We start from the raw sequence: 27,241 nt of genomic DNA on the forward strand, positions 1-27,241 counted from the left end.
ATATACTATACACCCCAAATCTCAGCCTTCATCCCAACATTCCCCTCGTGGGTAATAACATCGACCTCACTCTTCCCCCCCTCACCCTCCGTCAAATTGATATGATACTCATCCCCGGCATACAGCGGACTCGTCGCCCGATAAACAACCCGCTCAGGCAAGAACCTATCCAGATCTTTCTCCCCGCCCCCCTGTAAGTCCCTCCAGAGATCCAGTATCGAGATCAGATTCAACGGGCCGTGCACGACGATATCTCTGTGACCCTCTACGTCGCGCGCCCAGGGCAGCGAGTAGTGGATTTTATGCGGGTTGAAGGTGAGTGCTGAAAAGCGGAAGAGCGTGACGGGAGTTTGGGTTAGGGTGCGGGTGTGTGTTTTGCCGTCGCTGGAGGTGGTTGTTTTTGAGGTGGATGGGCTAGGGGAGGGAGGGTTTGCGGGGGGCAGGTTCTGCGTTTTTGTAGACGACGTGGATGGTGGTGGGAGGGCTTTGCGGAAGACCCAGTTCCTATATCATAATCAGCCAAGTCACCATAAGACCGACGAGCAAGTATATTGAGAGTGAAGCATACCTTCGATCAACAACCGCAACGCCCCCCTCATTCGCAAACTCCTTCTCAACACCCACAACAACCATCTCCTCCCCCGTCTTCCTCACAACCTTCGCCTCAGCACTAAGCACTCTCGTCGTCTCCGTTACCTTCTGCCCAACCCTAAGCGGATTAACCTTCCCTCCTTTCCCCGACCGTGGCCACGACACCTCCCCGCCCGCCCACATGCGCCGCGTAAACGGGTGCGCGGGGTTATAGCTCATGTCCGTCCCGTCGGCGCCGAGTTCGCTCTCTAGGAACGCGGGTGTGAAGTAGATGAGGTGGTATCCAGCCGGGAGGGGCGTTCCGTCTTGTACTTCTGCGTCTGGGGTAAGCGCATTCTTATTCGGTGTTGCTGTGCTTGATGATGTGCTGGAGAGGTGCGGGGAGGTAGGGAAGAGCGAGGGGCGGTTTAGTGTCAATGATAAGAGGCGGAGTTGGTTTGCGTCGAGGGTCTGTGTGCGTGTTTGAGGGCCGAGTGATTGGAAGCGCGAGAGGAAGGCGGTTGCGATTGTTGATGCGGAGGCGGAGTCGGAGGCTGATGAGGAGAAGCGGAGGTGGGTGAAGGTAAATCGACGCGGGGTGGAGAGGAGATGGCGGGAGGTGCTCTTTACTGCTGGTGTTGCGAGGAGCATTGTGACCGCAAACGAGGTTTTGCTAGGTCTCCGGTTCGTTGTGAGGTGCTGCGATGTTTAAGGATGGAAATGGGGTGAAGAGAGTCGTGGAGTTCGTTGATACCTCGGATATTCGCTTCTGAGACCGGAGTTGAGCATAAAGGCATCTTCCGAGACAGTCGGCCTTTTAGCACCTTACATCAGCGTAATGTCGCTTTCAATCAATGAATTCTTTAAGTATATGTTTCGCCAAAAATAATTGAGCAATCGTGGATAAACAAGGACAGATCACGGCCACACAGGTATAGACAGGCAAGCGACATCGGAAAACAGCAACTAAATATATAGATACGTGCTACAGCTTCACCTGCCCGGCCTGGAGCTTATCCCAATCCCTCAGTTCGAATGGAAGGTAAGTGTCACCCTGAAGCCAGAACAGCTTGTCTGTGGGCCCGACCTTACCAGGATCAACACCCTGGGTCCGCAACACATGCTTCTGCTGCTTGTTGTTTCCTGTGGCCTGCATCTCAGGCGTGACGCGCAGGAAGAGCGGGGCGGCGAAACGTGGCAAGTTGCGCAGGGCATGCGCTGCAACACTCTTAAGGGTTTCCGGCGAAGGCTCAAGGAGGACCGACTGGTCGGCTGCAGTGAGTTGCTTGCGGAACACGATCGCAGCGCAGCCTGCACGGCCATCGTGATTAGGCAATGTTACACCGTATACGTTGGCTTCGTGCACCTCTGCGTGTCCTCCCAGTACCTCTGACACTTCACTAGTTGAGACGTTCTCACTCTTCCACCGGAAAGTATCGCCTAGACGATCGGAAAAGTACCAGCGGCCTTCTTTATCCCATCGGATCATATCACCGGTGCGGAAGTAAGCGTCGCCCTTGCGCAGGACGTCGCGGACAATCTTGCTTTCCGTCGCTTTTGAGTTGCCATGGTATCCTTGGAAGGTTTCTGCCGGGTCAGCGGGATCGATGGCGTACAGGAGCTCGCCCGGTTCACCCCGTGGCACGGCCTTGCAGAACCCGGTTTGTGGATCGCGCCATGGCTCCTGCGATTCCTGGTCCACTTCAACAATGGTCAGGCCCCGGCCGAGAAGCCATCCGCTGAACAGGCCGTTACGTCCAATCGCCCCCGCGCTGAAGTCGTTTGCTGAAAAGTTCCACGCACCTCCGGGGCCTTCAGTCGAAGCGTAGAATTCGGCCACTGTTCCCACGTTGAACCGCTCTTTGAAGCGGTTCCAGACATCCGGCCTCAGCCCGTTCCCGTACACTAACCGAACATTGTGTTTCTTGTCCAGATCTTCCCCGGTCACTGGATCAATCTCTGGAGGTGCGCCGAGCAGGTACCTTAGGGTCTCACCGACGTACTGAATGACGGTAGCGTCATTCTGGCGGGCCTCCTTCATGAAGTTTCTGGCGGAGAATTTGCGGCCGACGATTAGCGTAGATCCAGTCGTCAAGGTAGCTACAAACGCTAGGATGGCAGCAGACGAATGGTAGAGGGGCATGCACTGGACCTGTCAGCTTTCTCCTATACGTTTGGGTCGAATTGACGTACAGTAAAAACGCGATCTTGCTTGGTCAATTCAATAAAAGTGGCAACAAAGATACTTCCAGCCCAGGACTTTCGCCAGCTCATGATAGCCGGCTTTGGCAGCCCAGTGGTCCCTGACGTATATATCAAAGTGGCCATATCCCGGAGATCAACACCTGCCCTTTCTTTGTCGTCTGCCCGAATCGCCTCTGTCTGAAAGATCTGTGCTTCGATTTCCGGCGTATGGAAGATAACCTCGATATGTCCACCCTTCTCCCTAAAGTCAGGAGACGCAAACGCAGCCATCTCGTCCGGACCAAAGTTGTGGCGCACATCCTCATCAACGATCAGCAGCCGAGCAGTCGAAGTGCGAACGGAATGCGTCAACGGCTTCCCTGTCAAGTTATAGTTGATAAAGGCAGGCACGGCGCCAATACTCCAAAGACCGAGCCAGATGAAGACGAAAGTCGAGGAGTTCATCATGTCCAAGGCGACAATCTCGCGGGGCTTGATGCCATGCACCTTCTTGAACCAGGTGCCGTATCGCAACGCCAGCACATACGTTTCATGGAAAGTCCAGCTGCGGCCATTGTAGACGATGAAGGGGCGGTCTTTCGAAGAGGCGTCGAGCGCATGGTGTTCGAAGGTATTGAACAAGTTCAAGTTGTCGCGACGCTGAGCAAGACGGAATTTGATGATGGATTTGAAGAGGCCGTGGAAGATTTTCTTATCGTAGAAGAGAGAGTACTTCGCGTTGAGGTAGGCGAGGGTCGTCGCGAGCGCGGGGCCGGCGAGGGTGAGAGGTATATCTAGGAGGCTTAGCGACCAAATCACGAGAGGCGCGTAGAGATAAATACATACCTAACGTTAACGGAACAGGCATTCTGATAAGTGTTCTCAGAGATCAGAGGTATCTACAGAGTATAGGCGCCGTCGACTTTAGAGAAGTCGAGTGGCGAGAAAGGGATAACCAGTAGTTAAACGGGTGATCAGGCCGAGGCCGAGGCCGAGAAGGAGCGGTTATGGAACAAAGGAATGGAACCAAGACAAGAAAAAATCATCGCAACCAACCAAAGAATACAATTGGGTGAGCATAGCTGGGCGGAGGTGTCAAAGCGAGGATCAGAAGTAGTTTGCACAGCGCATTTACTGCATGAAGAAGCAGAAAAAGTTACCTCGGTTCAAGTCACCGGCTCGTCGGATACGGCATTCAGTGTGGAATCATTGGCGATGCCACCAATCAGAGTCTGCAGAATCATGAACCAGAGCGCTGGATTGTCTGGAGTTTGTGGGGCTCAGCTGATCGTCAGGCCGAGCGGAGTTTCCATTGTTGCAGAAAAACGAAGGGTCGTGTTTTATGCAATTATGCGAAGTGTACAGTCATATATTTCCACCACAACCACAACAACACCAAGCCAAGTATATACAGAGAACATGGTCCGAACATTTAAATCTATGTCTGCGCTTTCTTTTTGACCACGGGTACATCTTCATATCCTTCTTCCAGAAACTCCGTCAACGCTGCCAACCCTTCCTCCAGCACTTGCGTCTCACATGCATAACCGATCCGCACATAACCATGAAACTCCTCTCCGTCGCCAAAACACAAGCTTCCAGGGACAAGCATCACCCCGGTCCGCTCCAATAGAATCTCACAAAAGGCGACATCGTTTACCGGCTTGCCCATCTTATTGAACCGCACGAATGCCGTTGTTCCGGCTCGTGGTTTTACCCAGTCGCACGCCCATCGATGGGATTCGATGAACTTCTCCAGAATTGCGCAATTAGTCCTCGCGAGCTCGATATTCCGCTTCAGTAACGCATGGATGGTGTGTGGAGCCAGAGCATAGCTTGCAACGGCATCGTCTAGCTGCGAGACCGAAATGGTGGTATAATCGCGGGCCGAGGCGCAAGCTTCAACGACGGAACGATCGCGGGACGCGATCCATCCGACGCGGATGCCTGCCAAGCTGTATGCCTTGGACAATGACCCCGTTGCAATGACCCGTTCATAGCCAAGCGACAGGGCAGATGAAGGGAATTCGGGTTCCATAGGGCTGATGCCGTGGAAGAGGGGACGGTAGACTTCATCACAGAAGATGTAAACGGATGATTCACGAGCAATCTCCACTATCTCGTCCAATGTTGCTTGCGGAATGACAGTGCCAGTGGGATTCTGCGGGTTGCTAAATTAAGGCGAGCAGTTAGAGCTGAACTGTATTCGCATGGTGTGAGGTTATACTTCAGGATAATAAGCTTGGTATTCGGCCGGATCAGACCTTTCAGCTCCTCGAGGTCTAGCCTCCATCCATCTGTCTCCTTCGACTTCCATAGGCTTACATCGGCCCCAAGCGACGCTGGGACCGAGTACAGCTGCTGATAGGTGGGGTATTGGCAGACAACATGATCCCCAGGACCTACCAACGTATACAATAAGAGGAAGTTCGCTTGAATCGCACCGGCAGTGATCAGAACGTTATCATGAGGTAACGGACTGGGTGTCCTCACGGAGTACAGATTGGCCAATGTCGTCCGTAGTCGTTCAGAGCCGCGAATCTTACCGTAGGTGAGCTTGCGGTTGAGAACGTCGTCTAGCGGATGGGCTGACGGGTCCTCGGACAGCTCTTGGAGGTCTTTGATGGACACCGAGGCGCTACAGGTCTCTGCCACGTTGTACTTGGCGGTGGTTTCGTACTTGTCCATCCACTGGTGGGTTTAGTTTCGGGCACAATATATCCAATTATGCGGGGTGAGCAACGCATACTTGTTCCACAGCAAAATCCTTGACTTGGACCATGGTTGCGATAAGATTTTCAAGAGATTCTGTCGAGCACAGACACCTTGGTCAGCATCCAAACTCTTCGACAGGAACACTTTCTTTTATAGGTGGACATTTGAACCGTATCACGTGGGGCCGGATGTTGCCGTGTTGAGCTTCATCATTGTTGAGCTTCACATCACTCCGCTGGGCTCAGCGGGGTGACCAGGAGAAGGTTGCATTATACATGCATGGAAGAGGATCCGACGATATACTAATCGGGTGAATGAGAAACCTTCAGTAGATCCTAGCAGTGGTTTGACAAATGATGCCCCAGGCTGCAAGGCTGTCCACCTAATAGTGCCAACCTCTCCATCTCCGCCCGCGTCATCGCCCCATTCACCCCAACGACCCGTCTCTCGCCCCGTGCACCTTCGTGCCCTTGCTGTCCTCGTTTCATCGAATCATTCCTTTGATGCTGTTGATTGCTCTCTGTTTCCATCACTATCTGTTTACCGTGATTTCTCGTTAGGAGAGGTGGCTTGTTCCGTACCTGGCGATCCGCGCCTTACTCCGCATCTCGTCAGCCGCCGGGTGACCTTCACTGGCCGAACCTGCGTGTTCCAGCAGCATGCGGTTGAAGCTGTCATCACAACTGCTTTTGGCACTTGGCTTGTCACTATCAAAGTTGCTTGTCCTCGCTCAAGGAAACACCTCCGCCACTGACCTTGATTCGCTGCTCTTCTCGGCTCTCGACGACCGTCCGGGCGACTGTCCGCCGTGTTTCAACTGCCAGCTCGACGCCTTCCAATGTACGCAATTCGCCTCCTGCGATAAATACTCTGGAAAATGTCTATGCCCCCCGGGCTTTGGTGGCGAAGACTGCTCCCAACCAGTCTGCGGTTCCCTTCCAGACTCCCAGCGCCCACCTCGAAAAGACAAATACTGTTCCTGTAAGGATGGCTGGGGAGGAATCAACTGCAATGTCTGTCAGACCGACGATGTGTGCAATGCGATGATGCCGACCGGCGAAGATGGTGTCTGCTATAAACAAGGTGTGACCGTGAAGGAGAACTTCCAGATGTGTGATGTGACAAACCGGAAGATTTTGGATCAACTGAAGGAGCGGAAACCTCAAGTGACCTTCTCTTGTGCCGCCGATGACAAGACCTGCAACTTCCAGTTTTGGGTTGACCAGGTGGAGTCGTTCTACTGCGGGCTGGATACATGTGACTGGAACCTGGAAACTGACTACAACCACAACAAGACTCAGTACAGGTGCGAAAACATCCAATGCAAATGTATCCCCGGTCGTATGCTTTGCGGTGAAGAAGGTTCCATCGATATCGGGGACTTCCTCAAAGAGTCAATCAAGGGTCCAGCCAGTTTCTCGACGCTATCTACTGTCGGTGGCAGCGACGAGGATGGCAGCACGTTCAAAGAACCGGCAATGGATGATTTGATCAAGAGCGTTTTTGGTGACCAGAGTATCACGCTTCAGTGTTCCTCGGGCGAATGTGTTCACAAGACGGAAGTTCCCGGATACCAGCGTCCTGTCAAGAAGATCAACACTCCACTTATCGCCGGTGTCATTGCAGGCTGTGCCCTATTCGTGGTTGCAGTTATACTAGGCCTTTGGTACTCTTCTCGCCGCTCACGCTACGGCCCCATCAATCTCCCTCTTTCTGATGATTCCGACGATGAAGCGGCTAAACTCCTCGCGGAGCACCGCCCTGCTGCACTTTACTGGGACAATGTTTCCTACTTTGTGAACGGACGAGAGATTCTCTCAGGTATCCAAGGTGCCGCACAGCCAGGGCAAATCAGTGCGATCATGGGTGCTTCGGGCGCTGGCAAGACCACTTTCCTCGACCTTTTAGCAAGGAAGAACAAGCGTGGTATTGTCCAGGGCGATTTCTACGTCAATGGGGAAAAGGTGGACGACTCGGACTTCAAGAGCATGATTGGTTTTGTAGACCAAGAAGACACTATGCTTTCCACCTTGACCGTACACGAGACGATTTTGACAAGTGCTTTACTGCGTCTACCCCGAGACATGAGCCGAGCCGCCAAAGAGCAGAAAGTCATTGAGGTTGAAAAGCAATTAGGGATATATCACATCAAGGATCAGTTGATTGGTTCTGAGGAAGGTTCAGGCCGCGGTATCTCTGGTGGCGAGAAGCGCCGAGTTGGAATCGCCTGCGAATTGGTCACTAGTCCTAGCATCCTCTTTTTGGATGAACCTACTAGTGGACTGGACGCTTTCAACGCCTTCAACGTGTAAGTGACCTGTTCTCGGAATTGCGAGGCGCATTCGTGTCGGTGTATTAACGAAAGCAGGGTCGAATGCTTGGTGACGCTAGCCAAAACGTACAACCGCACAGTTATCTTTACCATTCATCAACCTCGGTCCAACATTGTGGCTCTCTTCGATAGACTCATCCTCTTAGCCAATGGCAAGACGGTTTATTCTGGTCCATTCTCGACATGCCAGCAGTACTTTGACGATGCCGGATACTCTTGCCCGCCGGGATTCAACATTGCTGACTATTTAGTCGACCTCACCATGCACGCTGGCAACACTACACAGTTCCACAGCGATGAGGAAGAAAGTCCCCTACTCACAGTCCCCTCTGATCCACCAAAGACCGCTTCGAGCAGCCTTAGAGCGGTCAAGTCAGTTGCAAGCGCGTCGAATGCGAGCATAGAAGAAAGCTCTGGGAACACCCTCGAGTCTGGCAGACGGCCAAAGGGCAAGCGACGAACATCTCTGAAACAACGACAGGATCGCCAACTTTACTCTCGAAGAAAAGACGTCGATGCAGCACCCACGCCTCGCACTGACGAGGAAGATGTAGGAGAGGCGGCCCTGGAAGATAACAACCAGCAGTGGCTGCGGCTGTCCCGTCAACATCGCCAGGCGCCACCTCAGATTCTCGATGACCCAGACAATCTGCCCCCTGCCGCTCCAGGCCAGACGGATTTGGATTTGATGGTTGCCCACTATGCGGCATCTGATGTTGCACAGTCGGTGCGTAACGAAATCACCTCAGCAATCCAGCGTGCGAGTGCCCCCAATGGATCTATCAATTCCAACATCTCTTCTGCCACTCATCTCCCTAAGAGCTACGCTAGGGTAGGTTTGATGCGCCAGTTCATCATCCTGTCTCAGAGAACATGGAGAAACCTTCACCGCAACCCGATGCTGATGCTCACGCATTATGCGATCGCCATCCTGCTTGCCGTTCTGTGTGGCTTCCTCTTCTACGGTCTCACAGATGACATCAAGGGATTTCAAAATCGACTTGGACTCTTCTTCTTCGTGCTAGCATTGTTTGGTTTCAGCACATTGACCAGTTTGACTGTGTTCTCGACCGAGCGTCTTCTATTCGTGCGGGAACGTGCCAACGGCTACTATCATCCTGTCACCTACTATGCGGCCAAGGTTGTTTTCGACATCGTTCCCCTCCGACTGATTCCACCGATCATCATGGGTGTGATTGTTTATCCGATGACTGGTCTGATCCCGGCATGGCCTGTGTTCTTCAAGTTTATTCTGGTCTTGGTTCTTTTCAACCTGGCCGCTGCTACCATCTGTTTGTTTATCGGCATTGTCTTCCGCGATGGCGGTGTGGCCAATCTGATTGGTAGTTTGGTTATGCTCTTCAGTCTGTTGTTTGCCGGACTGTTGCTCAACCACGACGCGATACCGCCATCGGCATTGTGGTTGCAATATGTAAGTTCTTCCTACCTTTTCTTATCCATTCATATACTGACTTTCACATCAGCTGTCAATCTTTCACTACGGTTTTGAAGCATTAATTGTCAACGAAGTAACGTTCTTGACGCTGATCGACCACAAGTATGGACTCGATATTGAAGTCCCTGGCGCTTCTATTCTCAGTGCATTTGGATTCGACACTCTGGCATTCTGGAAGGACGTGATCGGGCTGGGTATTTTCTCTGGGGCCTTTATCCTAATTGCATACATAGCGATGCATTTCCTGCTGGTCGAGAAGCGGTAATGGTCTGCGACGAGCGGCGTGATTCCGCAGCTGACATACACTCGGCGCCGGAGCTGAAAGTGAATATGAAAGATGTTCGACGTACACTGTTGCAATAGCAAATTGGAACTCTGTATATAGACTGGGAATGACATTTCAGAATGATAGTTGTGCTGTAGTGGAAGACGCCAGATGCGGATGGAAGCACGTGTTCCCCGCATCATGAGCTTTTGCCTTACGACACCAGTAAGTAACCTGCCACCTTACATCACCTCGAACTCTCAACTACACTCGGTTACAGCCTCACCTACGAGCGTTGCTCCAACACTTGAACTGCCTAAACAAAAGAAATCCTGAACTACGACTTCTTTGAATCTTCCAGACCAGCCCTCGACTAGCTCCCCGCTCACCGCCCAAATTTCTCCGCCGAAACCCACACCAACATCTCCAGCCCGAATCCCTCCTCCAGCCTCGACCTCCTCTCCTCGTCCTGCTCCATATCCACCTCACCCCTCACCCTACCTTCCTCTGCGCTCGGTCATTCTTTCACCTCTTTGATCCTTCCGTCGCACCCATCACCCCGCTTTCTGACCCTCCCTGCCCAAAATGTCCGGCGAAGCATGGCTCTACCTACTGGCGGTGTTGATAAACGCCGTCAACCTGTTCCTGCAGGTCTTTTTCACTATCATGTACAGCGATCTCGAGTGGTACGCTCCCTTTCCATTTTTCAATAATTCGGCCGTCGTCTTGGGAAGCAGCCGGAGCTTGTTTGCGAGTGTTAGCAATTTGAGTGTTCCTCCGCTAATCTGTGCGTCGCAGTGACTACATCAACCCTATCGACCTCTGCAACCGTCTCAACGCCTACATCATTCCCGAAGCCGGTGTCCACGCTTTCCTGACCTTCCTCTTCGTCATCAATGGCTACTGGCTCGCGATTGTCCTGAACCTGCCCCTGTTGGCATTCAATGCCAAGAAGTGCGTTCTTCTATCTCTATGTCCGAACCCTGCGCGCACAGATAGCTAACGAAGTCTCTTTTTAACTCTGCAGGATCTACGACAACCAGCACCTCCTTGATGCGACCGAGATCTTCCGCAAGCTCAACGTGCACAAGAAGGTTCGATTGCACCACTTTACGTCATAGGCTTGCGTGGGATGGAGACTAACTTTCGGGCTCTAGGAATCCTTCATCAAGCTCGGTTTCCACCTCTTGATGTTCTTCTTCTACCTCTACAGCATGATCGTTGCACTCATCCGCGACGAGTCTAACTAGATTCGCGACGAGACTGAGACCGGTATGCGCTACGGCCGGCCGCGGTGACGCCGAGATCCACGTTATCGGAATGTGGAGCGGCGACCTGCTCCGAGGTGTCAAGTGTTCTCCGAGAAGCTTGATAAACCTTGGATGAACGAATTCGCGCTCGCTCCCCAAGAATACAGAGTCATGGTTATCGTGGAGCCGGTTGGAATCGCGGCCGGAGTAGAGAAGTAACATTATGGATGGCATGACTACGAATTATTGGAGGGTACTATTGGTGCAAGCGAAAGCGAACGAGGCGATGAGTCTTGACGGCCTAGGTTTACCTTAAGGTTAATGAGGGCTCATGAAGACGTGTCACTATTATTATTGTGTTTTTGACTTTTCTTTTTTTTTGGAGCTGTTGTTACTCGTGATGAATACCTAAGCCTCCATTTCAACCTGATGTTGCTTGTTTCTATCTTGATGTTTTCGAAGAATGGCTGTATATACCTCCAGTGGTGTTGCGGTAAGCGTTCGATACCCATTAGGGACCACAATAACTTCTAGTGCTTTTATTTCCTTCATCCTCAACAGTCAGTAAACAAAGGTTCTCCTCAAGGCTGAGTTGTGTATATTGGGTCATGGTGGCTTTCTGCGCTGTTGGCGGTAGCGGCACCCGTAAAACTTCAAGACGTCAAGAACCCAACCGGCGTTCCTCCGTCAACCATCTCCCCTTCAACCATCTACGAAAATGGCCTCATTACTCGGAGTTGGCTACGACTCAAGCGACGATGACACCCCAACCGTCCCAGCAACGACAACATCCAAGATCGTCGTCGCCCCGGAGGTGAACACAGAGGTTTGGTCCCTGCCCATCCCCAAGCACAAAGTCCACCAGCCTAACAAACCCACAGGACCAAGCACACATGCAGATGATGCTCGCCAATACGTCCTCGAAAGCACTAACCTACAACGCGACATACGATGACCTCTCACGACCTTCACAGGGGCCCGCCAACCCCTTCAAATCATCCGAGGCAGGAAACGGCCTCAAGCGCAAAAACGTGCCGACGGGGTACGCTGAGGCCGCGGCAGTCAGCGAGGCCACGTTCACCGCGCAGCATCGCACGTTCCAGAGTCTTGGGTATACGCGCAATCCTACTCTCACGGGCCAATTCGTCGGGAATCTCGAACACGCGGCGCAGTTTGGTGGGCGGGACGTCGTGCAGATGAAACCTTCCAAGGAGGCGTCTGCGTCGCTGCGCGCGAAGCGCCAGAAAAAGGGCGACTCGAGTATCGTCGAGGGGCCCGGCGCGTATCTAGGCCCCTGGGCGAAATACCAAGACGACGACCAAATCTACGACGAGCAACTTGCCAGCGACGAGGAATACGTGGAGGTGGACGAGGACGAAGCGGAAGTCAAAGAACAAGTGGGATCAGCACCCATGCCAGCAATGAGCAAAGAAGCAACAGACTACCAGGACGACTCGACGCAGGTCGAAACAACCGAGTTCCACGGCTCCGAACTGCACGATTACCTAGGCCGCACGTACATGCACGTCCCTCAAGACCTAGACATCGACCTCCGCAAACCCCCCGGCAGCGTGAAGAACTACGTCCCCAAGAAACTCATCCACACGTGGAAGAGCCACACCAAGGCGATCACCTCGCTCCGCTTCTTCCCTTCCTCGGGTCATCTATTACTGTCATCTTCCGCCGACGGCAAGGCCAAGATCTGGGACGTGTACCACAGCCGCGAACTCCTGCGTACATTCTCAGGCCACAACAAATCAATAACAGACACGGACTTTAACCCCGATGGAACCCGCTTCCTAACAGCCTCCTACGACCGCACCATGAAACTCTGGGATACCGAGACGGGAAAATGCATCTCCCGCTTTTCCACTGGCAAAACACCACACGTCCTCCGCTTCAATCCCTCCCCAGACCACTCCCACGAATTCATAGCCGGCATGTCCGACAAGAAAATCGTGCAATTCGATACCCGCTCCGGCGGATTAACCCAGGAATACGACCACCACCTCGCCCCCGTAAACACACTCACCTTTGTCGACAACAACCGGCGCTTCATCTCCACAAGCGACGACAAGTCGCTTAGAGCCTGGGAATACGGCATCCCCGTCCCGATCAAATTTATCGCGGAACCGTACATGTTCGCTTTGACTCGCTCAGCACCCCACCCGAACGGGAAATACGTCGCCTTCCAAAGCGGCGATAACCAGGTCGTCGTGTACGGCGCGACGGACAAATTCCGGCAGAATCGGAAGAAGAGCTTCAGGGGTCATAATAATGCGGGTTACGCTATTGACCTTTCTATCTCGCCCGATGGGCAGTTTTTGGCGAGCGGTGATAGTGCCGGGTATGTGTGCTTTTGGGATTGGAAGACGGGGAAAATGTATCATAAGTTTTTGGCGGGGGGGAAGGAGGGCGGGGCAACGACTTGTCTTGCTTGGCATCCGCAGGAAACGAGTAAGTTTGTTACGGGGGGGTTGGATGGGGTTGTGAGGTATTGGGATTAGATGGGTTTTGTTGGTTTCTGTTATGGTGTAGTGGATAGTGTATTTCAGTATAATCTATACCACGTCGAAAAGGGTTTCATAGATGCGAGATCGTGAGTGGGCATAAACAGTTCAACTGTATAATCGTATCATTATTTTTTTGTCCTGCCTGCTTCAAGCCATGAACTGATATCTATATTACATCGTAAAGTAGCCCATGACCCATGCCTTATCCATCCACACGCATCATTTTTCCCACGACTAGAATATAAGACAACAACCATCAATGAACCCCTAGAAAAGAATTCACCACTAAAAACTAGCCATCTCAATCCAACTCGCCACAAACGCCAACCTCCGTCCCCGATCAGCCGCCATGCGTCTCGAAAACTCCTCAAAGTTCAATTTCGCGCCTGTCCCGCCTCGCTCTTTCGCTTCGGCTTCAATGCGGTTAAGGTACGCCCAGCGACTGAGCGTTGCTGCCGACGGAGGGGTCGTGGGATGCTGACGGGTTGGTTTGAGGAGAGGGGAGGAGTTGGGGGATGGGGATTGCGGTGCGGGGAGAGGTTGGATTGGGGATGGGGCGCGCTTGGGAGCTGTGGCTTCTGCTTCTGGGGAAGGGGGGAGGGAGGGGGGTGCTGGGAAGGTGGATGTTAGGGTGTTGGGGTGGAGGAGGATTGAGGAGGGGAGGGTTGAGAGGATGGGGTTTATGGTGTCGGGGTCTTCGTTTGGACGGTGGTGGGGGAGGGTAGGGTCTCTGTCAGACTCCAGGTCAAGGTCAGGGGTTGCCTCTTCCATGGCTGGGAGTGTGAGAGGGTGAGGTGTTGGTGAGAGGACGAGGTTGTCTTGCGGTTCTATGATGGCATGGGAACCGGACGGTTCATCGGTTTCTTCTGGATTGAAGAGATGCGTGGGTTGGACACTATCGTTGTCTGCTGCGCCGTCGCCATCGTCAACTGGCAGCGTCGCCTCAGTCTCGCGGGAAGGTTGTGCAAATATAGGGCCATCTTCGCCGGACTCAATCGCAGACTCCCCGACAGAATATCCCGCGCTCTCTAGGAGCTCGTCCAGTGGTCGTTGCCGGTACCGAGTGATGTCTGGAGACTCATCAGGGTCACCATTAGATTGCATGTCCTCGGCTTTTGCGTTTCCAGCCTCCAATTGCTCAGCTAGTTCAATCTCGCGAGCCCAGTACTTGCGTTCGGCGCGACTTCGGTAGCATTCCATGAGCAGATCCTCCTTTGGTTTGAACATGATGTCGAGGATTTCATTGAACCCTTGCTGGGTGACCTGGTACAAGATCTCCTTGCCGACATCTCTCTCGACCTCAGGCACCTCAAACCCACCCCACCGCTCCCCAACCAAGATGCTCCGCGAGGACGTTGACGGGTTGGACCTCATATCTTCGTATTCGTCGTCATCGTCAGTCAGGTCATCTTGGAAACGCACCTTGGACGACGACCGCGAGCGGGGCGAAGGCGGCTGGAACTCGTAGCCTGGCTCTGGAACTTCGACTTCTTCGTCCTCGTCCGCATCGGAGTCTGTCTGATAACCATCAGGAGCAGTTCCGCCGTCCTCTTCATCTGTGTAGAAAGCCCTTCGTCGCCATCGCTCATCGATACCCTGTCGGCGAGTTGAATCGACGCGCCTCTGGTCGCTATCACACATTCGGTTATACAAGGCTGTTCCGATGCGAGCTCTGTCATCCGGATCTGTGACATCCTGAAGAGGTACGTATGATCCCAATGCACTCACGATATCTTCCTCCTGGATGTGTTCCGGTGGCGGCCAACGATCACTCGCGGCAGACGAACCGTCCGACACACCGTCATCTTCCGCATCTTCGTCCTCGTGGTGCCTAGCACTTCCTCTCCTCTGGCTACCAGATGCTTCTGCCGCACTAGAGCCAGCGGCACCTTCGCGCACCGTTACAGGAATAAGAGGCTGTGTTCGCCCGAACTGGCGCCGAACAGCAGCTTCGCCAACGACAGAGTGTCGGTCTCCTGTATCAGCGCCATCGGTACGAAGCACACCCTCGTTGTCCACGATCTCCATATCCCCTTCCTGGTTGACGCGTTTACCTTCACCTGTTCTAGAGGGCTCTCCAGACGGAATGCTTCCAGGAAAGGCAGAACTGATAGGCTGGCTTCCGAGTACGACATCACGGGCGCCGCCTTCAAGAAAGTCATCTTCCATACCGGCAACCATATCTCGGGTAAGCTCTCTGCTGAGGGTGTAGTAGGCCCGGAAAACGCGCAGGAAATCCTTTCGCTCCACATAGCCGTCCCCATCGATATCGTATCCGCGGAAGACGCGACGTAGTCTCTCATCGTTGCTCTTGTTATTCAAGCTCGCAAGTCCCTTTAAGAACTCTTCGAACCCGATAAGCCCATCATTGTTGGTGTCATAGAATGCAAACATGCGATCATAAATCAAGCTCGGAGGCGGCGGGCGGACGGATGTGTTGGGGACAAAGCAGCGATCGAATGTCTTGCGATCAATGGCCATGTACAGTTTGTTCGGATCCTCCGACCATTCACGGTTTGCAAAACATCTGAACTGATCCCAGAGAGCTTCGAGCTCCGTTCCCTCAAAGCTGGTTTCCTTCATTAAGCGTTTCGCCAATGAGCGCGGGAGAGTTCGGGGGAGCATCGAAGGTTTTCCGGGGTACCATACGGGCTGCGACTGTCGAGAGTTGCCTAAGAAGGGAGCCGGTATTCTGACCTTGTAGAACAAATGGGTCTTGATATGCACTTGCATCGCCTCACATGTCTCACAAAGATCGTAGTCAATGCAATTAGCGCACCTGTAACGGATTCCTTGAATGGGCATAGCCCCGCAGCTATTGCAGGTGACGCCTCGATGAATGTACCCATCCTTCCTCGCTTGGTCCTCCGCGATATGATAGAGGAGGTTGAGTAGGTTCTGGCCTTCACGCGCCTGCATAGAGTCGTTGTTTTCACCCCTCCACGAAAATACACTCTGGTCATCGACAACAGTTTCGCCACCATCCATAACTTGCACCTGCTGCGATTCGTCCGGAAAGGTTGAAGTCGATAACGTGACTCTTTCACCATTCTGCCGTCGACGTCGGAGCTCCTCTCCGTAGTTGCTGTCCGCATTGAAGCGCGCCACTGTCCGCTCGATTCCAGACCGAGAAATGCCACGTCGCTGCAGCTGTTCCATCAAGTATTCCCACTCCTCTCTACCTTCTGCCACAACGTGTGTCGGCGGGAAGTCCAAAGCGAAGAACGACTCCAAGAATGTATCCTCCATCATCTCGCGCATCCGTTCGGCATGGGCCTCAGGAACACCGACCTCATCCATGAGCTGATCGCGCGTCGCAAGTAGCGACGGGAGCAACCCACTCTCAACCCGCCGTCCATCTTCAGTTTCTATCCGAAAAGTCCCATATACTCCGTTCTGGCGTTCCAGTTGTTCTAGGTGGGCGATGGCTCGAAACGAAGGCGTTTCGTGGGGACCAGCTTCGTTGGGCTCGTTTCGTCTCTGACGACGAACGGCTTTCCGGCGACGAAGAGAGGATTGCGACGAGGGTGGCGGGAAAAGGTGGTTTTTGATGTATACGAGCGCATACGCCGCGGCGACTCCGGAGAGCAGGTAAAACAGAGGCCGATAGCGAGCGAAGGCAAGTCTTGCTTGCGAGTCTGACATGACGGGAATCGGGGCGACAACTAGCGAATGCAAAGCGTCATCATCTGTGATCGTAGAAATGTCGTCTCTAAGCAACGAAAAGAAACAAATCGCTGAGAAACACGAATGGTTGAAAAGTAGAAAGGTGTTTGTGGTGGAGAGACCGCCGCGGAAGGCGGAATGGATCTTGTGATCGGCGCCTTCCGAGTGCCAATGTACCTACTCATTAGTATGACAATCTTCAATAACTCACTCTAGCTTTTATTTGCTCACGCTATATATCATGACGCTAATGCTTATACTGTCTACTATCTCATCACTATACACAATTTTATCTGATCCACCGCCAATTCAAATATATTCAGCGAGACAAGCTCCGCTCACGAATGAACAAGCTGCTGACGAAAGCGAAGAAGACAACGCCAATGAGGAAAGCAAAACCTTTATTGATCGCCCACCCATAGCAGTCGCGAACTGTCCTTGCGACAACAGGGTCAAGCGTCTTGATGAAATCCAGGCTCTGCCGGACTCCATCGACGATCTTGTCAATGTCCTTGCTGTCGCGTAAGGCGTCTGCCAAACGGTCTCTCAGACCTTGCTGAACGACGGTGGAAGATAATGCGAGGCCGATGACGGATCCTAGGGATCGGAAGAGATACGAGCAGGCGGTCACAACAGCTTGGTCTTCTGGCGTTGCGTTTGAAACTGGTACGTCGCGTATTAGCAAGGAGCGACGGAGGCGCGGACAGGTTAACTCACTCAGGCTGATCAATGTCGTCGTGACACCAATACCGTTGCCAAACGCACAAGCGATCGTTCCCAAGATCATGGGTACCAGGCTGTTCGTGATAATCCCAGAGAAGAGGAAGATCACGGTCAGTCCCAGGGTAAGCAAGGCATAACCGATCACGGTCAGCCAAAAGTACTTTCCAGTCCACTTCATCATAAACCCAGCAAACAGCGATCCAGAGACACCGAAGAAGATGCAGGGTATAAGCCGCAGTGCAGCTCCCGTAGCGGAAACGCCGTCCATAGCCTGGAAATACAGCGGAAGGTAGAAGAGACCAGATAGCCAGCCACCAAAGCTGAAGAAATTGCATCCGTATGCAGCGAAAAAGCCGCGATCGAAGATGATATGTCCAGGAGCGAACGGTTCTGCCGCGTAATATATTTCAACCACGACGAACAACACGAAGAGGATGGCCGAAACACTCAGCGAGACGATTGTTAATGGCATTGTCCAAGAGACATTACTACCTCGGTCGAATCCGACGAGGAATCCGAGAACTGCACCAATAAGAACAATGGCTCCGGGGAAGTCGATTCGGCGAAGCTTCGCTTTCCAGTGGCTGTCCTCCGGAGCAGGTAGGTCTAGCACAATGGAGACAGCAATGAAAGCGATAACGCACAGCGGGAACTGAGCGATGAAGGCCCTACACGAGTCAGATAATGCCCTACAATGAACATGATTAGAAGAAGTCATACCACCTCCAACCGATATAGTCCGCCAGAACGCCACCTGTTGGCGAAGGTTAGAAGGGTCAAAAACCGACAAGAGTTTCAGGTGGCTCACCCAAAGGCGCACCAATGCCCGACCCAGTTGCGTATATGATGTTAATAACACCCTGCCAGACACCTCTATCACGCAGTGGAATGATATCGCTCAACAGGATGCTGACCACCGTGGTCATGCCCCCGCCACCAATACCTTGAAACACCTGAACCCTGTCAGCATTAAAATATGAAAAGAGAAAACCCCAAAAATTCATACACGAGCAGCAATAAGCTGATGAATATTCTGCGCAAGACCACAAAACAAACATCCAATCCCAAACACAGCATACGCAAACAAAAGACACGATTTCCTCCCAAAGATATCACTCAACTTGCCATAGAGCGGCTGGAATGAGGTCAACGTGAGAAAGTAAGAAGTGGCAATCCAACTCGTCAAGTTCAATGCCTCCAAATCAGAGCCAATCTTGCCATAGCTGGCTACGATAATGGTCTGGTCTGCTGCAGATAGAAAGATCTAGAGGCGAATCAGCAAAAAAAGGAGCGTATATGATGGAAGGAGACAGGCCATACACCAAGTGAAACCGCAGGAATGATGTATCTGAGGTTCACTCCATCCTGCGAGCCATGCTTGCTGGTGTCTGTTCCCTGCTCTGCCAATGCTGGGTCCTGGTGAGTGCCAGCCTCGGCCGTGGCGGCGTAAGAAGCATTGCCGTTGCCGTTGCCGTTGCTTTGCGAGCCCAGCAACGGCGACGTCTCGGTATGCGGTTGTCCTGGGGGCATACTGTGATGAGCTCAATTGCCCAACGATTGCAACTACCGAAAGCAAGAGTTGAGAGATGACAAATGACTCCAAGTTCTCCAAACGATTTCACCACTCTTCTGCTGCAAGATGCAATAGTGAGCTCACGTGATGATAGCCTCCGCCGCCCCTGGATAAGCGTGGACGGTGATTGGCCTATCCGGCTACGCGGCAGCGGGGTCGCTTCAACGGAGTTATTCCGGCGGAGATAAGAGACTGTCGGGTCCTGACTATACGCTATGAATTGGTGCTATCTAATGCTAATCCACTGCTATAACCCAGGTATCTATATACAGTGTTTATCCAGGTCAGTTAGTCTCTCATCAGCTATAGCAGTGGAGTCATGCAAAGTCATTATAATCGTCGATCGTCCCAATAGAACCACCCCAAAATCATGCATCAGTCTTCGTTCAACTAGCTTCTTCCGTACCCGGCATGGGAATAGGGCCGCCAGGTGAGTCGGGCAGACGCGCGGTCAGAACCTCGACTCCGTCTTCTGTCACCAAAAGAGTATGTTCGAACTGAGCGGAGAGCGAACCGTCCGCCGTCGTGCTGGTCCAGTCGTCGGGCCAGAGGCGATCGCGGTGTGTGCCGATGTTGATCATAGGTTCGATCGTAAAACACATTCCGGGCTTCGCAGTCCCTACTGCTTTGTTCTTGGCATAATGAGGAACATTGGGCGCGCAGTGGAACAGCTGGTTGATACCGTGGCCACAGTAAGTCTTGACCACACTGCAGTTCCGGCTCTTGGCGTGCTTCTCAATCACATTGCCAGGGTCTCGGAAGAGCATGCCCGGTTTGACAAGCTCAATGGACTTGTCCAAACACTCTCTGGCCGTCTCTACAACCCGCACAGCATCTGCATTTGACCGAGCCTTCTCTCCGACGTAGTATGTCTCGTTGATATCTCCATGGAATCCTTCGTGGTACAAGGTAACGTCGATGTTGATAATGTCGCCATCCTCCAGCGGCCGCTGATCGGGAATGCCATGGCAAATTGTCTCGTTGATCGATGTGCAGACCGACTTCGGGAAGTGAACATAGTTGAGAGGTGACGGGTAGGACTATAGACATCGATCAGTACAGAGGCCCTTTCATCGCGCAACAACCCATCAACACTTACGTTACGCTCGACACACGCCTTGTGGACAACTTCATCGATGTAGTCAGTTGTGACACCGGGCTTCAGCTCGCGCGCAGCAATGTCTAGGACCTCCCGCGCAAGTCGGCATACTTTGCGCATGCCCTCCTGCTCCGCCTTATTCAAGATGGTGATGTTGTGTCGGCCAACAAACTTCTGTTCTGAGCGGGGAATGCCATCGTATGCGTAGTCGGGATGAGGGATAGACTTGGGGACGGTCCTCTTTGGGGAAAGCGGATAGACAGGTCTCAGGGAACCGGTGAAGCCGAAGGAAGGGAAAGGGTTGAAATTTCCGGTTACTGGGTCTGGTTCAGAAACTACCTTCGGAGGGAAAAGGTTGGTGAGGAAATTACTCTTCTTGTGCAAGACTTTGTGGTCGCTCTACAGAGACGAGGTTAGCATGCATAAATCCAGGAGTATGCGCGCGGTAAGCGTGATCTTGAGCGCCTACCCAGCTCCGTTTAAAACAGTCCTGTGAGCAGAAGAAGCTATCCAGGCCCATCTTCAGACAAGTCGGGCACTGAAGCGAACCAGCATCCTTGGAACATTCGGTGCCGTAGCATTTTCGAGGCGCGACTGCTGTTGCCATATTTGCGGTATTTGCGCAATTCGTAAAGAAGCCTTTTGTGCGTTATGCAGAGTAGAGAAATGGCTTCAAGTCATGCAACGGCGGGGAGGACGAGACTTCCATCGTCGCCGCCAGAAAAATCGGGGCGAGCATCAAAAGCGGCTAGCCGTAACGGGGATAGCGCGTTACCGCTCATCGCCGACCAGGAACGGATTAGCGCGCAATTACCCCACGTGATTGGCCTTGGCAGGGAGTGGGCGCTAGTCCCAGAATGGATACAAAATTCCCCGATGCCGCACGTCTCGTGACACAGCGCCACGAGCAGTCGTCAACTCCAGCGAACCACAGACGCCGCACTCTGCATTCTGCATGCCAATCTATAGATCGACGTGTGACACTGTTAACCGGTGCTAAATTGTTCTGTCGCACTCTGGTGACCGATTCGCTGCTGTGCCGTCACGATGGCATCGCCCGCCAAGCAAAAAGTGGTGATTGTCGGCGCCGGTCCGGTGGGGTGTCTGGCTGCTCTCTATGCGGCGCAGAGAGGCGACGACGTGGAGTTGTATGAGCTACGAGGAGGTCAGTCTACTACTCAAGACTCATATGCATCTGAATTATGGGCATTTACATTATGTTTTTGATTTCACCAAACCCTATGCATCCGAGCAATGTACATATCTTGCACGGACCACTCCACCTGCCTCCCAATGCGCTGTCGTATCGGACTGAATAATGCTTACCATAGACGTTGAATTCAGATCTGAGAGTTCCTGGCACTGTCCCTCTCAACTTTACCAAGTCAATCAACCTATCTTTGTCCCACCGAGGGATCACAGCCATAGAAGGCTCGAACCGAGGGGACGTCATCAAGAAGATTCTCCGCGAAGTGGTCCCGCTATATGGGCGTATGATCCATGGCAGAGACAATGGCAAACTATGGGAGGCACCGCAAGCATACGATGTCCACGGCAGGGTAGTCAATCCTACCACATCAATTCAAACAAGTCATCACTAACGCAATCCTAGAACAACCACTCCGCAGACAGAGGGATGCTGAACAACGTGTTCCTCGATGAGCTGGAGAAAATGCCCAACATCAAACTCTTCTTCAACCACAAACTAACAGGCGCCGACTTCCAAGCAAACAAAGCCTGGTTCGAGCGCCGAACTCCCGGAGAAGTCCCCCTACCGGGCTCATCCGGCCGCGTCCCCGAAATTGAAGTCTCCTTCGACTTCCTCATCGGCGCCGACGGCGCCCACTCAGCAACAAGATACCACATGATGAAGTTCACCCGGGTCGACTACCAACAGGAATACATCGACACGCTGTGGTGCGAGTTCCGCATCCCCCCCTCGCCAGCACCAAAAACGGACTTCCTCATCTCCCCAGACCACCTGCACATCTGGCCCGGCAAAGAATTCATGTTCATTGCCCTCCCCAGCGTCGACAAATCATTCACATGCACTCTCTTCGCGCCGGCAATCCACTACACTTACCTCGAGCGGTCCAAGCCATCGGAACTCATCCGCTTCTTCGACGAGCATTTCCCCGGCGTCTGTCCCCATCTCATCTCGGAAACGGACCTCGTGTCCCAATTCACGGAAAACCCGCACCTCCCTCTCATCAGCATCAAGTGCGCTCCGCACCACTACAGCTCATCCGTCGTTATTGTTGGCGACGCCGCGCACGCCGTCCTCCCGTTTTACGGACAGGGTCTGAACGCGGGTCTAGAGGACATTGCCGTCCTCTTCGACTGCCTTGACAAAGCTGGCGTTTACAGCACATCCACATCATCATCAACATCTGAATCCCGAGCCGCAGCGCGCGCATCCGCATTCATAACCTACACCCGCACACGCACCCCCGACGCCCACGCAATAAACGATCTGTCTCGCCAAAACTACGTCGAGATGCGCTGGGACGTTAAGCAGCCGCTCTACAAGCTCCGCAAGGCGATCGAGGAAGCGCTGTACCATTACCTTCCTTCGCTTGGGTGGCAGACGCAGTATACCCGTGTGAGCTTTAGTACTCAGCGGTATTCGGAGATTGTTGGGGTTAATGCGTGGCAGGGACGGGTGTTGGGGGGGGTTTTTGGGACCACGCTTTTTGCGGTGGTGGTTGGGGTGGGGTTTTTTGTGAGGCAGCAGCGTGTTTCGGTGCTTAGAGGGTTTTGGGAAGGCTTTAGGGTCGTTCTATAGGGTGTTAGAGGATAGAGTTGATCCCGCTTAGTTGTTGTTATGATTTCTATAGCGTCAAATTTAGAGAAGATCAAAACGAAGACAAAGACGGGGGCACGAAGAAAAAGTGATTTAGATCATTTGATTGGCGCATTATTATACTTATATCGCATTCCATTGACGGACGAATATCTATTACGGCTACATAGGTACTTCAGTTGGAGTCCCTCTGCTCTACTATGCTCTCCTCTACGAAGCTCACCTATATCTTGCATGCCATCCACGACCACGAGCACAGCGCATAAGACAGCCGCGAGCCGGGAGTTCCGGGGCCTCTGAGTTTGGGGATTGGTTGCGACTGCAAATAACCGTCCACGTATGTCCGAAATAGACCGTGGACAGTTCTAGGTACCTAGGTAGTTTGGCAGGCTGCAAGATGAACAACGATCTCATGATCTGTGCGTTTGCGTCTTAGATCGAGGAAACAGAACAAAAGACACTAAGGTGTTAGTCCTAGGAGCCAGCGCTCTGCCTCTAAATCCTCATTGGTGGTAGATAGGATTATAGGAGGCCTAGCATAGGTACCGTGCAGTATTGGCAAAGTGTGACTGTGTGGCATGTCTCCAGCTGGTTGGTTTCCAGGCAATCAGAGATGCCGAGTCAGTTTTCAGCTCTACCTGTACCTAGGTAGTGACCTCTTCTCAGCGGGCAATCCTCATTACATGGGCTGTATATGCACTGTTAGTGACCGAGGGATTGGTAGAGAGTGGATCGATCCATTCAAACAGCCAGGGCCCTTACAGTTGGCAAGACAAGACAGGACAGGACAGGACAAGACGACGAGATACCAAAAGCAACAGCAATCAAGCGCAGAAAACAAGAACAACGAAAAAGTAAACAGTTGAAAGATATTAAGCAGTTCCATAAGCATTAACCATATAAGTAAGGAAACACATTAGACTCGTAACAACATCATAAGGACTGACTCGAGGGAGGACATCCCCGCGCTTCAATCCAACCTTGGTCTCGTACAGTACGCAAAGATGTATCCCAGCTTATCTCAAGCCAGTCGTAAAGTATCGTAAACACATCAACAAGCGCATCAAAGGAATCGAGAGGGCTAACCACGTAACGGACATTCGCAGAAGTTATCTAGCGATGGCAAAAACAACGGAACCGAAGAGGGCAGAGAGGCTGGTACAGAAGGCGCAGCGTGGAGTGCTGATTATGACAATACCGACGCAAGCCTGTTAGCGAGAAGATGTTCAAATACAGTAGCCGGAGAACTAAGCAGGAAGCTTGTGAAGGCTCAGGTAGAGCCTCCGATACTGTCCAAGTTCAGGAGGGTTCCCTGATCTGAGGTCCAAGGAAGAACGTCCGGGAAATCATTTTCCAGCCAACGGGGGGAAGGCGGATAACCAAATACATATTTCTCATAGGCATCATCATGACCCGTGGGTAACTTCCTCCGGGAAAGTGGGTTCCTGGGATAAGTCTGGAGTTGTGTGTCCGTCCAAGGAGAAATGGGGGTGTATGAAGGCCTGGGTCATAACAGAATCATGGAGAATATTGGCCATATGGGAGAGGAACCATAGGCCTCATAGTGGAATCATCGAGCATCATAAAGCCACGTCTAGTCAAGGGGTGGCAAACTTGACTCGGCGATTACGCCGTTCCTGGATGCGTTTCTCGGTGTCAGTGTAGAGACGGTCAAGGTACTCCACTGCACTGGCATCCTTGAGGATCTTAGCCACTTGGGTCCCGGCGGAGATGAGCTGGAGGACATTCCGGTCATCCTTGATTGGCCGCGACTGGTGCTTGGCAGCATGTCTCATTTCAAGAGAATTCTCCAGCACCGTGACTAGTTGCTTGATCTGGCCATTGTAGAGTACTCTGGCGGGTATACGGCGCTTTGTCGCTAGCCTTCTGAGAAGGTACACCCACTCAGTCCACTCACGGTCCGATGGGACCCTCACCTGTCTCTTGTCTGGCTCAAGCGGGATAGGGAATCGGTACTTTGCAACGAAATCAAACGCGCATTGCGACAGCCGGTCATTTACCGAGGCCAAGATTCGATCTTGCTCTGATACATCAAGATTAGTAGGAAGATGGGGCAAATCCCTCCCTTGGGCCGCAACCAACTGCGGCGACGGCGGGTCTAAGAATTGATGGGGCCCATCGAACTCGTCGCGGTTCGAGGGACGGCGCTGCGAGTGATGCCGAACGGTTCCCTTGTACTTGTCTGAAGTACGGCGACCTTTTCTCTCGATGAGATATTCTGCATTCTCCGGGGGCTTGGCGTATTCATAGTCCCGTCTGAGAGCGTCAACCGGAAGGCGAGCAGGGTGGTTCGGCTCTCGATATAACGGAGTTGAGTGGGGCAATGGACCCCTTGGAGAAAGACCGATAGCCCCGGGGGGAGAGTGCGGAGATACCGGAATGGTGCCATGAGAGAGGCCATAGTCGTACTCTGGGGAGAAAAGCTTTGATTGCCTTGACGATGCTATTTGTGTGCTGATGGGGCCAGGTTCAAGCATCGGGGTAGGTGAGTATGGTTTCGTGCTAGAAAGAGAGTTCAGCCTTTCCCCAGCAACTGAATCGTCATGAAAAACAAACGGACGAAGTACCTTTGCTGATAGATCACCGGGGGCTCACTGGAAGTTCCATATATTGGCGGCTGGCGTGGAAACATTGCACTGCCCAAGGTAAGTCTCCCATAAGATAAAAGCCCGAAGGACCAAGAACAACGCAGCGGCGGTTGGGGCAGGAAGGATGACTGTTTAAGCTAACCTCTGACGAGACCACGAATCTGAGTCGGCGGAACTCAGCGAGTGCGTATAGGAGCTACCACTGCCTGTGCTTGTACCAGAGAAGTACGACGACATTGCTGACACTGGTGGGTGAAGAACGAGGGGCATATGTTGAAAGTACATAGAGAAGGCCGCGAGAAGAAAAGTAAAGACAGATCAGTGGAAAGAGAAAGAATTAAATAAAACCCGGGACTCGTCTGCTCTGTTGCAAGGCGTCTTGGCTGTATTGTGTGTATCAGACAGAAGAGAAGAGTTCATTAAAATTGCACGGCTGTGAGACATGTAAAACTCAGGGCACGGGTGAAATATCGTCGGGGCGGCAGATAAGCTCTTCCTTTCTCGGGCCCACGTAGGGAGAGCAAAGCGCTGTTACTCGTAGACATTATGACCAGGATACCCGGTCAGAGTTGAAAAGCATTTCCATTCGTGCGAGGGATACGCCGGGCATCAAAGGCGCCTGGACTATGGAGTCGTACACGGTGGACAGCGGAGTCGAGGGTCAATCTCCACAGGCCCTTGGGTTGACATTTGACAGGGTGGGAACAATAGATTGAGCTGGAGCGGCGGTCACGATAAGATGGCGATGGCGATCGAGCAATCATCTCAATAGCCAAAGCACCAGGTAGATCTCCGAGGCTAGACTCCTTGCCGTCTCCATAATCTATATCCATCAGGTGGATAACTACGGTGGCCATTGAGCGCGTTTTTTGCTGGGCGAGCCTGAGGATGACTCGAGATATGCCCCCACAAAAAGAACGTGGCCAACTTTGGTAAGCTGATCCTGTCCCAAAAAGAGACAGAAGCGCACAGCAAATGAGGAGAAAAGCAAGGGTCGAGGGTCAAGATATGGACGGTTAGGGTTTTGGGCAGCAATGACAGACGTTGGCAGGGCGCATGCACCCGCTAGGCACGACAGCGACCTCCCATCAAGAAAAAGTCTTGGCCCCATAAGAATTATTCTGTTCGGTTCGAATCACAGACCTGGATATTTTATTCGATCTGGATTAGTTTCACCCCGAATTTTGACGATGTCCACCACTCTGGGCGGCCGAAGATGATTGACGAAGTTGGAGGTCATTGGGTAGCGCCAAAGTGACAGTTGGGAATCTTCATGGAGTCAACGAATCATATGCAGTCACTGACCCGAAGTAAGACTGAGTTTTGCAGCTCGTCTCTATTTCCAATTTCTCTGGGATCCGATGGCCTGGTCTTGTGTGACTTCCAAGGGCCCAAAAGTAGAAATCGTCTTGTGGTGATTCGACTACGTTGTGCAGTTTGAACGTCCACGAGGTCTGGTTACAGGGGAAAATCTTAGCCAGAT

The 27,241-nt window shown here is 52.6% G+C and overlaps 10 protein-coding genes across 10 annotated transcripts; 4 read left to right on the forward strand and 6 right to left on the reverse strand.

Moving 5' to 3' along the window:
* Window positions 1-5: 5 nt before the first annotated feature.
* Window positions 6-1,388, reverse strand: BDV17DRAFT_299682 (hydroxyacyl-thioester dehydratase HTD2; the record flags this gene model as incomplete). The annotated part of the gene is made up of 2 exons (XM_073763926.1): window positions 569-1,388; window positions 6-504 (listed from the first exon to the last, which is right to left on the reverse strand). Exons 1-2 carry the CDS (start codon window positions 1,219-1,221, stop codon window positions 6-8), a joined length of 1,152 nt encoding a protein of 383 aa, XP_073613444.1. The 5' UTR covers window positions 1,222-1,388.
* Window positions 1,389-1,555: 167 nt separating this feature from the next.
* Window positions 1,556-5,536, reverse strand: BDV17DRAFT_283196 (putative long-chain fatty acid transporter; the record flags this gene model as incomplete). The annotated part of the gene is made up of 6 exons (XM_073760316.1): window positions 1,556-2,716; window positions 2,764-3,548; window positions 3,597-3,600; window positions 4,217-4,925; window positions 4,982-5,445; window positions 5,504-5,536. 6 exons carry the CDS (start codon window positions 5,534-5,536, stop codon window positions 1,556-1,558), a joined length of 3,156 nt encoding a protein of 1,051 aa, XP_073613445.1.
* Window positions 5,537-6,128: 592 nt separating this feature from the next.
* BDV17DRAFT_283197 (putative ATP-dependent permease ADP1) lies at window positions 6,129-9,522 on the forward strand (the record flags this gene model as incomplete). Its single annotated transcript, XM_073760317.1, has 3 exons — window positions 6,129-7,777; window positions 7,838-9,233; window positions 9,286-9,522. The coding sequence occupies 3 exons, from the start codon at window positions 6,129-6,131 to the stop codon at window positions 9,520-9,522; spliced, it is 3,282 nt and encodes a 1,093-aa protein (XP_073613446.1).
* Window positions 9,523-10,107: 585 nt separating this feature from the next.
* Window positions 10,108-10,772, forward strand: BDV17DRAFT_283198 (cornichon family protein; the record flags this gene model as incomplete). The annotated part of the gene is made up of 4 exons (XM_073760318.1): window positions 10,108-10,208; window positions 10,321-10,476; window positions 10,550-10,616; window positions 10,680-10,772. The coding sequence occupies 4 exons, from the start codon at window positions 10,108-10,110 to the stop codon at window positions 10,770-10,772; spliced, it is 417 nt and encodes a 138-aa protein (XP_073613447.1).
* Window positions 10,773-11,490: 718 nt separating this feature from the next.
* On the forward strand, window positions 11,491-13,279 carry BDV17DRAFT_293407 (WD40 repeat domain-containing protein; the record flags this gene model as incomplete). The annotated part of the gene is made up of 2 exons (XM_073762602.1): window positions 11,491-11,598; window positions 11,654-13,279. The coding sequence occupies 2 exons, from the start codon at window positions 11,491-11,493 to the stop codon at window positions 13,277-13,279; spliced, it is 1,734 nt and encodes a 577-aa protein (XP_073613448.1).
* Window positions 13,280-13,420: 141 nt separating this feature from the next.
* BDV17DRAFT_269140 (EF hand domain protein) lies at window positions 13,421-17,060 on the reverse strand. The gene has a single exon (XM_073758547.1). The coding sequence runs from the start codon at window positions 16,928-16,930 to the stop codon at window positions 13,571-13,573; it is 3,360 nt and encodes a 1,119-aa protein (XP_073613449.1). The 5' UTR covers window positions 16,931-17,060; the 3' UTR covers window positions 13,421-13,570.
* A 5-nt stretch (window positions 17,061-17,065) lies between these two features.
* Window positions 17,066-19,260, reverse strand: BDV17DRAFT_269153 (putative MFS multidrug transporter). The gene is made up of 6 exons (XM_073758548.1): window positions 18,995-19,260; window positions 18,681-18,938; window positions 18,483-18,627; window positions 18,395-18,428; window positions 17,669-18,342; window positions 17,066-17,614 (listed from the first exon to the last, which is right to left on the reverse strand). The coding sequence occupies exons 1-6, from the start codon at window positions 19,202-19,204 to the stop codon at window positions 17,271-17,273; spliced, it is 1,665 nt and encodes a 554-aa protein (XP_073613450.1). The 5' UTR covers window positions 19,205-19,260; the 3' UTR covers window positions 17,066-17,270.
* A 158-nt stretch (window positions 19,261-19,418) lies between these two features.
* BDV17DRAFT_151577 (methionine aminopeptidase MAP1) lies at window positions 19,419-21,023 on the reverse strand. Its single transcript, XM_073754494.1, has 3 exons — window positions 20,816-21,023; window positions 20,347-20,745; window positions 19,419-20,287 (listed from the first exon to the last, which is right to left on the reverse strand). The coding sequence occupies exons 1-3, from the start codon at window positions 20,951-20,953 to the stop codon at window positions 19,634-19,636; spliced, it is 1,191 nt and encodes a 396-aa protein (XP_073613451.1). The 5' UTR covers window positions 20,954-21,023; the 3' UTR covers window positions 19,419-19,633.
* A 370-nt stretch (window positions 21,024-21,393) lies between these two features.
* On the forward strand, window positions 21,394-23,131 carry bna4 (kynurenine 3-monooxygenase; the record flags this gene model as incomplete). Its single annotated transcript, XM_073762603.1, has 3 exons — window positions 21,394-21,511; window positions 21,691-21,905; window positions 21,959-23,131. 3 exons carry the CDS (start codon window positions 21,394-21,396, stop codon window positions 23,129-23,131), a joined length of 1,506 nt encoding a protein of 501 aa, XP_073613452.1.
* Window positions 23,132-24,394: 1,263 nt separating this feature from the next.
* Window positions 24,395-26,061, reverse strand: BDV17DRAFT_151632 (uncharacterized protein). The gene is made up of 2 exons (XM_073754496.1): window positions 25,738-26,061; window positions 24,395-25,672 (listed from the first exon to the last, which is right to left on the reverse strand). Exons 1-2 carry the CDS (start codon window positions 25,800-25,802, stop codon window positions 24,748-24,750), a joined length of 990 nt encoding a protein of 329 aa, XP_073613453.1. The 5' UTR covers window positions 25,803-26,061; the 3' UTR covers window positions 24,395-24,747.
* Window positions 26,062-27,241: the final 1,180 nt, after the last annotated feature.

Source organism: Aspergillus undulatus (assembly GCF_047715775.1).
Source record: "Aspergillus undulatus strain CBS 261.88 unplaced genomic scaffold BDV17scaffold_41, whole genome shotgun sequence".
In the NCBI taxonomy this organism is placed as follows: Eukaryota; Fungi; Ascomycota; class Eurotiomycetes; order Eurotiales; family Aspergillaceae; genus Aspergillus; species Aspergillus undulatus.

Coding starts and splice junctions, on each gene's coding strand:
- BDV17DRAFT_269140 (XM_073758547.1), bottom strand. CDS start 16,930: ATGTCAGACTCGCAAGCAAGACTTGCCTTCGCTCGCTATCGGCCTCTG.
- BDV17DRAFT_269153 (XM_073758548.1), bottom strand. CDS start 19,204: ATGCCCCCAGGACAACCGCATACCGAGACGTCGCCGTTGCTGGGCTCG. Junction 18,939..18,994: donor TTCCTGCGGTTTCACTTGGT/GTATGGCCTGTC, acceptor ATTCGCCTCTAG/ATCTTTCTATCTGCAGCAGA. Junction 17,615..17,668: donor GACGACATTGATCAGCCTGA/GTGAGTTAACCT, acceptor GCGACGTACCAG/TTTCAAACGCAACGCCAGAA.
- BDV17DRAFT_151577 (XM_073754494.1), bottom strand. CDS start 20,953: ATGGCAACAGCAGTCGCGCCTCGAAAATGCTACGGCACCGAATGTTCC. Junction 20,746..20,815: donor ACTGTTTTAAACGGAGCTGG/GTAGGCGCTCAA, acceptor TCGTCTCTGTAG/AGCGACCACAAAGTCTTGCA. Junction 20,288..20,346: donor AGGCGTGTGTCGAGCGTAAC/GTAAGTGTTGAT, acceptor CGATGTCTATAG/TCCTACCCGTCACCTCTCAA.
- BDV17DRAFT_151632 (XM_073754496.1), bottom strand. CDS start 25,802: ATGTTTCCACGCCAGCCGCCAATATATGGAACTTCCAGTGAGCCCCCG. Junction 25,673..25,737: donor CCGGTGATCTATCAGCAAAG/GTACTTCGTCCG, acceptor CTCTCTTTCTAG/CACGAAACCATACTCACCTA.